General features: G+C 40.4%; 1 protein-coding gene across 1 annotated transcript in view; it reads right to left on the reverse strand.

Moving 5' to 3' along the window:
- Window positions 1-12,926, reverse strand: part of CFAP44 (cilia and flagella associated protein 44) — a 46,906-nt gene extending 33,980 nt beyond the window's left edge. The window contains exons 1-9 of the mRNA XM_075034338.1: window positions 12,911-12,926; window positions 7,303-7,392; window positions 6,451-6,543; window positions 5,474-5,651; window positions 4,267-4,429; window positions 3,154-3,256; window positions 2,615-2,831; window positions 941-1,055; window positions 280-444 (exon numbers count right to left, since the gene is read on the reverse strand). Of these exons, the coding sequence (XP_074890439.1) occupies window positions 280-444; window positions 941-1,055; window positions 2,615-2,831; window positions 3,154-3,256; window positions 4,267-4,429; window positions 5,474-5,651; window positions 6,451-6,543; window positions 7,303-7,392; window positions 12,911-12,926 (1,140 nt within the window). The remainder of the gene's footprint in view (window positions 1-279; window positions 445-940; window positions 1,056-2,614; window positions 2,832-3,153; window positions 3,257-4,266; window positions 4,430-5,473; window positions 5,652-6,450; window positions 6,544-7,302; window positions 7,393-12,910) is intronic.
- Window positions 12,927-13,595: the final 669 nt, after the last annotated feature.

Genomic DNA, 13,595 nt, shown 5'->3' on the forward strand with positions numbered 1-13,595 from the left:
AGCTGTTAGAGAATCAGTGAAAATTATTTTGATTTACTAGAGTAAAAGGTGATTTATTTACTACTATTAAACAGAGAACATTGCATGAACACTATCCAATTCAAATATATACACTGTGGAGATGTGATCTTATTCCGTTTGTTTCTAAAAATTCATTCTCAGAAAGAAACTGCACTGCAAAATTGCCTCCATAAATAAGCCCTGGTAAAGAAAACATGTAACATTTACCTGCTGACCACAAATTTGCACACCTAAAGGCAGAGCAGAAATAAAACTCACCCGAATGAAGCCATCTCTTCCAACAGTGACAAGTTCTCCTTCATCCAGAACTAACTGGCTTATAGGGCCACTGTGACAGGGCTTGTGTCCAGCTCGACAGAGCTCTACTTTAATGAGGCCCCCTTCCCAAAGCAGCAAGTTGCCCCACTCAGTCCCCGAGATAACCTTCAATGCAAATGAAGATAAGCACATAAGCACCTGCACTTAACCATGCACAAATATTGGCAAGAATCTGGTAAACATTTGTGGCTTCCTTCCATGAAAGCATTAGATCAATAGCAATGTACAGATATTTGCAAGAGAATGTGTAAAGGGTGAGAAGATTCAACTTTTTAGCAACATGACATAATTTACAAGCACTGAAATGGTTAAAGATTAGGGCTAACTGTCTTTTTATTTCTTTACCCCATTAGAGGAGCCTCAGCTCTAAGCCAACAGAGATCTTTTGTCTGGGAATTACAATACTAACCGTACTTTTCAATTATTACAAAGCAAGCCAGGTTTTTGGCAAATTAATGTCAATATTAGCTTGTCAGAGCAGTGCATTGAGGGTCTAATTCAAATCACTTTGAAGCAAATAGTAACTCTCCAACTTACTCAGTAGACTTTATATCAAAACCTGAGAGGGAACATAAAATCAATTAAACTTTTTCTTACTTACTTTCCCATCAGGCAGCTCCACATAACCTGTAATGTCGGTCACTGCTGTTTTTCCAAACCTGCCCAAAGCTCCTTGTAACTTGAGACCAGTGAATGTGAGAGCCATCTTCCAGAACCTGAGTATAGAAAAAACATCCCCCTCTGATATAAGATTTCCTAAACACACTCTTCAGTCCCTCTAAGACATTGTAATAATCTTACCAGGGATGTCTCTGAGGTAAGGGCTGATCATTTATTATTCTTTTTCACAGGAGACCTTGGGTTTTCTTTTTAAAGTGAGATAAAGCTTTGTAATTACAGAAACATTTCCCTATACTACTCCTATGAAAAAGCTAGGAAAAGGATTTGGAATGGGCAGAATGAAGACTAAACTACTATTTAAAATTAGTAAGTGTAAAATGCATAGCTACGTCTTTTCAGCTACAACCAATACAAGTAGTTAGGGATACCTATTTTACTCTTGCTGTCTTCAGTGTATGATGCTCAACATTGTATATCCAAGGGGCTAAGGTCTTCACTGAATTTCATCCAAGTACCCACATGGACTTGAACTTGACTATAAAATCTCACTGAGCGAAAGGTTTTATCCTAGATCTTCATAGCTATTTCTATTTGATCATTATATTTTTAGCAGTATAAAACATAACTTTAAATTACGGCATTACAGAAAAATTAATCTACTGCAATTAGGGATGGTTCACTGTGTGTGCAGGAGACATTACATTGAAGACAGGTGTTGGAAATTGGAACTTGAGACCACATTTGGGTGAAAGGTCATGTTTATCATGTTATAAAAGCTATATCAGAGTTTATTCATAGTATTTTAGCTCAAAAGAAAGATTATAAGAGATTTTGTTTTGTCAGATTTCCATAAATAGTGTATTCTAAACCACATTCATTCTGGGTCTAAATAAGCCATTTGCTATTTCAGACCCACCTCGCAACCAAACTACAGAGCAAATCTCAGACTTTGATCCAATTCCTCTGTTAAAATTCAAAGAAACTTTAGATGTGTTATAATTTTAAAGGTATCATTTCTATTACAATAGTATCCAAGTCATATCTTAAGTCTCTGCTATATTAACATTGAACGTTGGATAAATACAGAACACAAAGCTAATCCCTGTCCCAAAGAGCTTAAAGTTGTGGTTTATTTTTTTGTTACAAAAGGATCCATGAACTTACCAGAGAAGGGAGTGTATGGAAGCATATCTTTTTTAAGGCTTCCTTGCAGGCTTTTGGTGGTATCAGAGGGTTTCTGATCCATGACTTGGCAACCAGTTCTAACGGCTGCCCAGACAGCAGATGAGTTCAAGAAATCAAAGGGAGAAAGCCCAGAAGGCACAGGAGGCATATATGCTATGTTACCAGCTAGAAGACATGTATATGTAAATATTTTTTATTAATTCTCCCTGGTGCTTATTGAAATTACAAGAATGGAGCCAGTGGTACCGACATTCAACATTAAGCATCATCCTTTTTGCACAGCAAAGGTGTTAAAAGACTTGGCTGACTGGCTGAAGGACTTGAACTTTCTCATTTTTGTAATTGTAATGGCCAGGTAAAATAGCATTCCTCATTGGTCCATGTTTGCTAATGATACATTCCTGTTAGTCATCTTCTACATATTATGACTTTAGAGGTGATACGTATTAATCCTAATTAGTAAACCTACTTGATGTGTCCTGCTCCAGATGTAGTTAGTTGCTCTTCATTATCAGCAGAAAATGTGACCTTGTAAACATCCTGTGAAAAAGCTTTTGACCTCAACATAATCTTTTCTTGTTTCCAGTCCCAGATAGTCAGCATGTAGTCAGGGCTGCTCCCAACACTGGCCAGCAAAGTGCCAGCATCGTTGAAATCACCAAAAATATAGGCTTCCTCTGTTCCACCTGAAGAAACACGCAAGCCTCAATACACACACACACGGAAAAGAGGAAGAAACAATAGGAAAATCTACTTAGAAGGAGCTCAACTTTCACTGCAATTATTTTTTTCACCAGGTAATAGCTCTTAGTTGGCTATTTCTACTAAATAAAGGTTTCCTCCCATGCAATAATGAAAAAGCTTGGAACTGGTGTTTTCTATTTTGCTTTGAAGGACCAAAAGGTTATATTTCCTTCTAAACTTCTAAAGTGACCCACTACTCCATCTGCTGGGATCTATAAACACTGGCCCATTTGTGTAAAATGAAAATAGAACTTTTTACACTACCTCGCAGTATTCTGTAGGGCCTCAGTGAAGGATAATCGTAGATGATGAGGTTTGGCTTCTTTCCTTTTTCTCCTACTGCAAAGTACTGCTTAGTAGGGTGTGCCTTGAAAAAGCAAAAATCCTGTTACATGCTGTAATGACTCCTTTGTCTCTATCCTGCTAGTTATTGAGTTATTCCAATTACTCATTAGTCAGACGATATTGCCATAAATACTAGGTTGCATTTTTCTGTGCATTTATTCTGAACAACTGCCAATCTATTGCCCAGTAGCAGAATGAAGCTACTATGCACACAAAATGGTATATTGCATATATAATGCGGAACCATGACAAACTGAAATCATTTGCTTTATCACGCATTCTTTTACTATTCCTACCTCACTCAACCCACTAGCTGATCTTTCCATGAACAGCATTTTTATCAGCAGCCATCTACTTCAGCAGACAGCTGCAGAAAAGCCATCCTGAATGACATAGTTCTGAAGACATAAAGATGTACCATATTTCACCAGAAAAGGCTTCTTACAATGGAGCAAACCAGTCTGAGGCTGGTATTCTGAAAGCCTTACTCATGTGGAATACAAACGAGAGATGGCAGAGCCCTTCACAGGGTAAGATGCTTCAAATCCAGAGGAAGCATTTGTGAGTCCAAGCTCTTGGTAGGAGCTTACTAGAATGAAACCAGATACTTTTAATTTATCTAGGAACTTGATTTTGATTTTCTAAATTTTAACTGCAGGCAAAACACTATACTAATATCAGTTGTGACTAGGAGAGATGAGTGTTCAAAAAAAAAAAAAAGTTGATATGAGCCAAAATAAGAATGTAATTCTAAAAGTTCTAAAAGTTCTAAAAATTCTAAAAATTAATCCCATCTGGCATCTGTCAGTCCTTTAAGGTACCTGAGCCTGGGACTTAGGTATGCAGACATTTGTCCTCAGCCAATTACATTGACAGGCTGAGTAGCCCATGCTGCATGGTCCATGCATCCCCCTAATCAATATGATACATGCATATCATGTGAAGCTGTAGAAATCTCCCATCAGGCAACCAAGTGAACATTTCACTTCTAGAAAGCGAATGACATCCTAAAACATGAAACAAAAGCCATACCGTGATAAACCCAATTCCACCACCACTGCTGCTCCGGAGATAACTTTGAGATTTAGTTTTCAGGTCCAGGAGCACCACTTGGTTGCCTGCTATATACATCAGTGTTTGGCTATCCATCAGCAGCAGGTTTACACTTCTGGTGCAATCATATCCAAAAGAATATCTGAGAACAGTTCAATAAGGAAAAGATTTGACACTGGCTTTCTCGAGAAGTTTACTAAGTGGATAGAAACACTTAAACCGAAACTGAAATGGGAATACTGATCTGATGACTAAAACCCTGATGGTAGGAGACAATTTTGTTCAGTATACAGTGAAGGTAAAATATACCAAGCCTCTATAACTGAGGGGAAGGCACAAGTGAAGACTTTCTAAAGTTCATATTCCATCCTTTCATCTCCACTACAGGGCACACCTCTTGCCTCTGCCGGATCCTTTAGGGCTGCAAGGAATTCATATTCTATCCGTGTTCTTTTATTAAACAAAATGTAGGAGATATGCATCAGATTACTAGGAACTGTTCTACAGACAAGAGATCAAACCAAGGAAGTGCTCAAGCTCACTTCTTAAATGTTTACAGGCAGATGTAGAGAAAGGAAAATTGAGTCTTCAACAGCAACTTGATTGTGCCTGCAGAGAAAACCATCAGCACTTCTGAAAGTCACATATATCCTACTTGACCATACCTAGCAAAGGACTTATTGGAGCTCTTAATTGATGGGCATCACTTCCTTCATTCTACCAGTTTAGATCTTCTGAGCACCAGACTAAAAATCAACCTGGTTTCTTCCCAACTTCTCCCTTAGCAGTTCTGTGAGGAAGTATGAGGTACGCAGCTGCTCGTCTCCTGCCCTCCCCTCAGCTTCTTGGGGAACACCAGTGTGGCTACACAGAAAGGGAGAGCTTTGCAGGGGATATTCTTATGCTAGTCTTCTGCCTGGTCACATTAACTTGGCCATGATCCAGTTCTACAAGAATACTTATAACAGTAAGAATTATCCCGAATAAGAAATGTTTATGAGGTCAAGACAACGTTTAAGATTAAATTCACCCAGAACCATAATGGGTAAGGATTCTTATCTGTGTCTCAACCAAAGGTATCCCACTAATGCCACATAGTCTACTCCAAATTAGACAAGTACAATTTTAAGAACATATATTAAATATCCTTAGCTTTAAATTTGCACAGCTTCAACAGAAAGGATACTTAAGTGTAAGAAGGTTAATTGGTATCCCAGAGTCTTCAGTGACAAATGGACATGAATATATATCTTCATAGTTATAGAAGAAAGTTTCTGAGATTTTCTTTTCTACCTTCTCAGGCCTTTTATGTGCCTCCAAGGGTCCTTCACTATTATCTTGCTCTTCCAAATCACCTTCTGCATCTCAGAAGTGGGAACATAAAGGAAATTTATATTCACCATAAATTTTAGGCTCCAGAAGCATTCACACATGACTTGCCTCCTTCAACAGAGTAACAGCCTATAACAAACACTCCCTCAGGCTTTTAAAAACTTTACTGTGAATATTGAAAATGGAAGAATTTAAAGAAGAAAGATTTTTAGAGTGTTTTAAAAACATTGATTTTAAAACTCAAGACCTACGAAAGTAGTTCAGTTCAGCTTTTCTTGGTATTTAGGTCTCAGCTTTAGAAACCAAATAAAGTTTTAAGTGTCTCTTTTCAGTAGCTATTGAATGCACATCATTATACAAAACAGTTAGTAAACACACATACAACAGACCACCATAAGACACCATTGTCCTCAAAAAGGCATACTGCTAATGTGTGACTCAGTGTAGTTCTTCACTGGACTGCAACACAGAATACTGTCAACTTGACTTCCAACTAGTCATAAGCACTTGTTAAAAGTACTTTTCAGTTTGATACCTCAGATCAAATCCCCTTTACCTATTTTGTAAGCCTTTCACCCTGTCTTGATTTTTTTCTCTCCTAGGTGTTCTATGAAAAACAACCAAAAGGGGCAGAGACCAGCCATGGGAAAGAGCAAAATGAAGTACACGAGGGAAGCCAACTGAAAAGGAGCAGAGAAACTCAATAACTGTAACTTGATGGCACTGGTCCGAGATGCTGTTCATAACAATAACAGTGAAAAAATGAAAACTAGAAAGTATTGGCATCTTTAAGGTCATACCAACATCTCCTCATTGGAAAGCAGTACTCACCAATGCTCTCAGTGTCTGATTCCACTTGCTCCACTTCTTCCTCCCGTTCTCCTGCAGCTGGTGATTCCTTTGGAAGGCTAGTTTTGCTTTCTTCTGCAAAGGACAATTGGGATTACTCTCTTAAGTATGAATTCCTTTGATTACTTTGCTCATACATGCCATGTTAAATAAATACATAGTTCTGTAGTAGTAAAAAAAATCCCTTCTGCCCAGCAGTGGACTTCCTGCTGTTTAGCATTAACTGTAGAGGGAAGTTTGCTTTCAAAAAACTGTATTTTAAAACTTAGGGGAAGGAAAAAACCACATCTTATAACAGGAAAAAGGTATAACAGGAAGATCAAACAAGCGTTGAAAGTAGTGCGCCAATATATGCACCAAAAATCCTTCCAAAGTTCCACAGGAGACTCACTAGCAGATTTTGTTATCCATGCTACCTAGATCTAGTGTGTTAGATGACATGCAGAAAACCTGAAACGGACACTGGGCAGGCATTTCAAGATGAAAATGGCATTAAAAAGAGAAATACAGGTCCGTGACTGAAAGACATTGGTGGAGTTAACAGATTGCAGTACTAGCTACAGAGACAGGGAAAAAAATACAATAAAAAATACAAAAATTTCCAGGGAAGAGGCTGTGGGCTCAGGAACAGCGGGAACTGCAGACACAGTGCTCAGCCCAGAACTTCACTGGAAGGGGTCATCTGTGACCAGAGTCAAAATGAAATTTGGCAACACCAAGAGCAGCAACTGAAGATGAACACGTACTAGTAAGGAAGGGGTGAGTGGTGGGAGAAGCCAGAAGCTACTGTAGGTTCAGTATTGAAATAGCTATATAACAGTGGGAAATACTCACGGACACCAGGGTGATCTGCCTGTGCACCTTCTGCTGGCTTCTTATCAGCTCCCTCCTGTTCCTTGGGAAAAGATGACATGTCCTCTTTACCTGGTGGTGGTGAAAAGGAACTTTTAGTATTTTTGCCTTCATCTGCCATTTAGACCATTTTCATTTCCTCTCAGATGCTTTGAGATTCCCAGAGATAATATTTGTGTTCTGCTTGTACACTCCAAATATGGATAACCCAAACATATGTCCTAATTTGTAGGGTGAATTCATTGGTTCACGTTTTAGGACTCTGGGCTCTGTGTACATTGCTATAGAAAGACTAAATATTGTGTAACAAGGGAAGCTGAAGACAAATTTACATGTTTTGGGCTTCTCTTTAATATACTGGGGGGAAGTTTGTTTTTTGAGACAACAAGGCTATTCCTCCTGCTTTCTGGTGGACTTCACAAAAATATCAGGAGACAGACATTCTGAGACCATCTAATATCTTGAATGGAGAAGCAGGAGAGATTAATCTTTAAGAAAAAAAGGACTTTCTTCAAAATATTCTATATTAATGGAAAGTGAATTAATAAAATTAACACAATAAAAAAAATTAAATAAACAGCTTAACTAAGACCCCCCAGCAATTTTTCAGCTTTCGGACTAGCATTTTCAGAGTGCTGCAATTTCATTAGCTACCATTGTCCTCTGGAGTGGGAAAGATCCAAATTTTTTCATGTACAAACAAACACATTGATCATTTATATGAACATCTCTGAAAGAAGCAAAAAAGCATGAGCATTGCTCTTATTCTAAATTTGTTCTGCCTTTTGATTTCAAACATGGTCTCCATTTCCAAAAAAAACACCTTAAAAAGAACACTGGAGCAATTTTGTACAAATACTACAGCTATAAAATACTATCAGAAATCAGAAAATTCACAAGTTGAATGTAAAGAAACCTAAATGTTCAGAATAACAAACATAGGCAGGATGAAACGAATCTCTTTTTCTGTGTAAGCCTGACTTTGATACCAAGAAAAAGTCCCTAAAAATGCATTTCCTGTTTCTGGCTTTGGGTCAGAATCTATTTGGGAAAAGATCTTTTAAGGCATTTCAGACTTTTCAGGTATTTCAGGAAAGGCTAAGTGTCCAAACATAATGCCATCCACCAGAAGGACAGTGAGGGAAAAGAAATTTTGTAGATATGTCATTCATGTCATTATATAGTCAACCTGCCCTACTTGATCTTCATCCAAAGGTTCTGAGTCTCTGCCAGAGTCTGACTTTCCTCATAATTTCATTTAAGAACTAAAATGAGCTTTTACCCCTCAGGAATGCTGAGAAAACTTGAAAATAGACATACAGAAAGTTTTATGTTCAGAAAACAAATCAAAAGAAAACAATTGCAATATATCTCAATATATTTAAATGAAATTCATGAGTTTTTAATGGGGTAACAGAACTGATATCACTGAAGTTGAAGAAATAGTTACAGACTAGTTGCATAAACATATAGTGGAGCGTTCAGAGACCTGAATTCTAATTCCAAACCCAGTAATGGTGTACAATTTGTATCAGCCATTTCACCTCTGGCTGTCTCAGTTATCTCTTGTGAAAAATGAGATAATAATACTTACCCATCTTAGCAAAGTGTTTTGATATCCATAGAGAAAAGTGCTATAAAATTTCAAATTATTGTAACTAATTAGCAATCATTTATCTTCTAAAAATTAAGACTATCATAGTTTTCATTATAAATTAATTCCTATCTGGAAAATGCTTTAGGCTGAAAGAGGGTATGAACATTTCCGCCTGTGTTGATATCTGGGTTCTAGTTAAAGAAAGCTATTGCAATGTTCACTGTGCATATTACCGTGATGGAGTTCAAGCACTGTGCCAAAACAAATTTTGAATTTAAAGACTCTGAGGAGGCTCAAAGGAGGGGACACATCTACTTTGGTTGCAGATTCTGGGTTTCATGGGTTGACTGATCCAGAAAACTTTTGTGTAGGTTCACTGTGACAAAGGTATGCATCTCTCTCTGCAGATTTTGTTTTCCTGTTGGGTTTTTTTTTTGAGACAGTTTTCCTAAATAAGCTAGAATTAAGGCTTTTGATACTGAAAACTGAGATAGTGGCAAGTAGAACTGGTGTGAAGTAGGGAGAAAAACCAAGCTGGCAACCAGACATTTTTGCCAACACTAATTATACACTATGCCTGACCAGGAAAGTATTAGGGTTTTTTCCCTAGTCCTAGTAATTCAAGATACAGACCTGAAACACTACACAGATCCACATAAGTTCCATTACTTAGCTAAGAACTCACTCAGGAGCGAATTCATGTTTTCTTTGTTTCAGTGGCCAGTGCTATAAGCTGTGAATTTCAGCTAAGCTCCATTTTCTTTCAAATTGTCTTTCTCTTAGCTATGTTCTCAAAAGCCACAGCTTACCCCATGTCCTGGTTTCAGCTGGGATAGAGTTAATTTTCTTTCTAGTAGCTGGTACAGTGCTATGTTTTGGGTTCAGTATGAGAAGAATGTTGATAACACACTGATGTTTTCAGTTGTTGCTAAGTAATGTTTATACCTAGTCAAGGATTTTTCAGCTTCTCATGCCCAGCCAACAAGAAGGCTGGAGGGGCACAAGAAGTTGGGAGGGGACACAGCCAGGACAGCTGACCCAAACTGGCCAAAGGGTATTCCATACCATATGATGTCATGCTCAGTGTATAAACTGGAGGCAGTTGGCCAGTGTGTGGTGGGGCGGCGCAGATTGTTGCTCAGGAACTAACTAGGCATGGGTTGGCGAGTGCTGAGCAATTGCATTCTGCATCACTTGTTTTGTATATTCCAATCCTTTCATTATTATTATTGTCATTTAATTATTATTATAATTTTCTTCCTTTCTGTCCTATTAAACCATCTTTATCTCAACCCATGAACTTTACTTTTTTTTTCTTTTTCTGATTCTCTCTCTCATCCCACTGGGTGGGGGGAGTGAGTAAGCAGCTGCATGCCAGCTAGTTGCCCGCTGGGGTTAAACCACGACACCTCAGAATGGAAAAATATGTTCATTCGGGTATGTTCTTTCAGTTACTTCAAAACTAAGATGATTCTTGGCAATTCTGCTGCCACACAGAATCCTTGTATATAGGAGTTTCTCAAAAATTGCCAGTGAATTTGGACATTAAGAGATTTCTCATCTCAGGCAATTGTCTCATTTATTCAAAATCCAGGATAATTAAATCAAATGGGTGTTTATTTGGTAACACATAAATAAATTCACTGAGATGACACCACTTGCTTTGTATCTTGTCATCCTACATTTTTCCTCTTTCCAGAAAAAAAGGTGTTTAGATGTGTAAGCTTCATAAATGCAGTGCTTGCCTTCATAAATCCCATGACTGACACTTCAACTGCATAAAATGGATCAAATTAAATAATGATCAAAATGTGGTCTGCAGTTTTACTTTAGAAACTGAACATATCTAGCAGTTATTATTTCAACCTGTCTCTGCCCCACCATTAGCTCTGTGACAGTGCTTCAAAGACATCACCTATCTCACCTCAGCTTTTAAGTCTACAGAAAAGTGATAATCAGTTTTGTCCACTAACTCAGGATATATAGAAATAGGGTACTATTACTGCAGAACATAACTGCAGTGCTATTAGTACTAGTAATAAGCAAGAGATTAAAAAGTCATCCCTACACTGTGCTACTCCTTCAGGATTTCATTTTTTGGTTCACTCCAAAACGTGCAAATTTTTGTAGAAAAGCTTTGGCCACTAGTGGGCTTTGCAAAAAAAAGATTGTCTTGTGCGTTATTCCTTTATTTGTCTTTATTCCATGTGAAGGAACTCATGGTTTGTCCCAGAACTTTCTTTTGCTTTATTGCTTCAAATCCTGACTCCTCTTAGCGCTGTACTATGAGCCTTCCAGGCTACACTCTGCTATCTTTCTGGCCTAAAATAATGACTGCAACATTTGGCTATCTTGAGTGGTGTCTGCCATGAGGAGTTACATACTAATTGTCTGTTCCAGGCTGAGGCATCTTCTTCAAGTCTAGCTCTGCTTTGGATGTGTCCAATTTCTTCCCACCTGCCAAGTCCTGCTTGTTTAACTCATCTTCAGATACAGTCCCCTTAGCAGTTTTTTCTGAGAGTCTTCCATTTCTTTATGAAAAACAGCACACCATTGAACAACTCTCTCAGCATTCCTTTCAGCCATCAGACCACATCAGAGTACAACAGCAATTTACTGGGCAGCTGCTGAGCACAACACGTGCAAGCAGTAGTTTTGCAAAACTTACTTTAATACAAAAAAATTTAAAGTCTTTTAGTGCTTATATACATAAAGAAAAATATCCAAGTGTAAATCAGGCATTGCTACCCAATGCTACCTGTGTATCATTATCAGTCAGCATTACTACAAAATTAGTAATAAACTCAGTTTTAGGCAATCAACGCAAAATCCCAAGGAAGACTTTTTTTGTACTAGAAAATATTGCAATGTCTCTTACAATAGCTAGAAGACTTGAGAGCAAGGAGAATAACAGAAGATATCAATTCTCACAGCAGTTAAGGTTAAGTACATAAAATATTTACTAGTCAGAGACAGAAACAGCAAGGATAAAGCTACAAAGCAGGATCTAGACACATCACCTTTATCATAGCCCCATTGTCTCTTTTCCCCCCTCCCATCAGAAAGAGAAAAGAAGTGGACAGGAGACCCCTGCTTAGAACCTCACTATTGCTATATTGCATACATTCAAAATATTTTCCTATAAAATTAGGAGAAATAAAACCTGACTCTAATTTCCAACCTTACAACTAGAGTAGTCCTCTGTATGATCCAGATGCCCTAGCTCTGTCTCATGTAAGCAAACATTTCAAGTCTCTGAAGGTCTGCTTTGTGGATAAAGGTTACCAGGTTTTTATTAAGCAGAAACTGGTGACATCACCACAGTTACTTATTAACTTACAGTATAAAGGAAAATCATAAAAATTAACAAGAGCAGTGCCACAAATGCAACAGGTAATAAAACTAACTGCCTCGCACATGGTAAAGCAAAACCAGCAAGTCCCACATTTCAAATGAAGTACGGGACGGTCCGTCTCAGCTGCAGAACATTCACTCCTCTTTCACTTTTCTGAAGCGAAGCACCCACATGAGAATAAAGGCTTTTCTTTTCCAAAAGCCTCTGCGTAGGAAGGCTGGTCCCACACAGACTTCAGCATGCAAAGGCGATGGCGCCGGCCTCGCACAGAGGTGCGAAGGCGCAGGGCTCTTCCAAGGCCGCCTTCCACCTGGACACCAGCCAAAGGCCACGGCCAGGCAGAAGCGCCCGTGACAGGCTGTTTTGCGGGGGATGGCAAAGGGGCGGGCAAGGGACACCTGGAGCTCCCCAGGGAGAGCAGGGGGGGAGCCCCTGAGGGGAGGGTGCCAGAGAGGGGACCCGGGGAGACGAAGCCCGGCAGTGGGCAGCGGCGGGTGCATGAGGAGCGGGGCGGCCACCGGCGGGGTGCGGACACGACAGGTCCGTGGGACGCGGGGACACGCGGGAGCCTGCCCCGAGAGGCGATGTGGGCCCGTACGGGGCCGGAGCGGGCCCCGACCCTCCCCACCACCCCGTACCTGGGGCCGCCTCCATGGCGGCGTTACCGGTTTCCAGGCAACCGGTCCCGCGGCGCGCAGCGCGCTCAGGGAGCTGTAGTGAGGCGGCGTGCGCATGCGCCGGCTCGCGGGGCGTGTCCGTCAGGCGGTGGCGGGGGGGGGGGGGGCGGCACCTGCGGGCGGCCGTTACCCGGTGTAACGGCTGGAGCTGAGGGGACGCACCGCAGCTCCGGCTCCGCCATCAATTAGAGGGGAGGGTGGGCGCGGCTTGGTTTGCTCGTTGTTTTATTTTTTTTTATTTTTTTTAAAAGGAACGTCTCTTTTGGCCACCGTTGCGGTCTTTTCAAAACTCAGCGGGAAAACGAGGTTAATTCCCTAAACTTTCTGCCCACAAGACGAAGCGAGCGGTCCCGTCCGTTACGGCGTCTTTCTCCAGACGGCAGAGCTCGGGCGAAACTCCGCCCCTGTGTCCGTATCTTCACATACACCTGTGTGCACACTTAATATATTTCTTGTTCTTAAAAGCGGTTTCTGAAGCTGGCGGGCTGGTTTCTGAAGTATTTTGCCTGGCTTTGCGGCGGAGGGTGCAGGTGCCGAGGCGGGGGGGGGGCCGTACCTGCGGCCGGGCGGGCGCTGAGGGGCCGCGGAGGGAGGGGACTGCGGCCGGCGGCAGCGCCCGGCCCTGGGACAGGTGCCACGGGAAGGG

The sequence above is a fragment of the Buteo buteo genome, chromosome 8, assembly GCF_964188355.1.
Source record: "Buteo buteo chromosome 8, bButBut1.hap1.1, whole genome shotgun sequence".
NCBI lineage: Eukaryota > Metazoa > Chordata > Aves > Accipitriformes > Accipitridae > Buteo > Buteo buteo.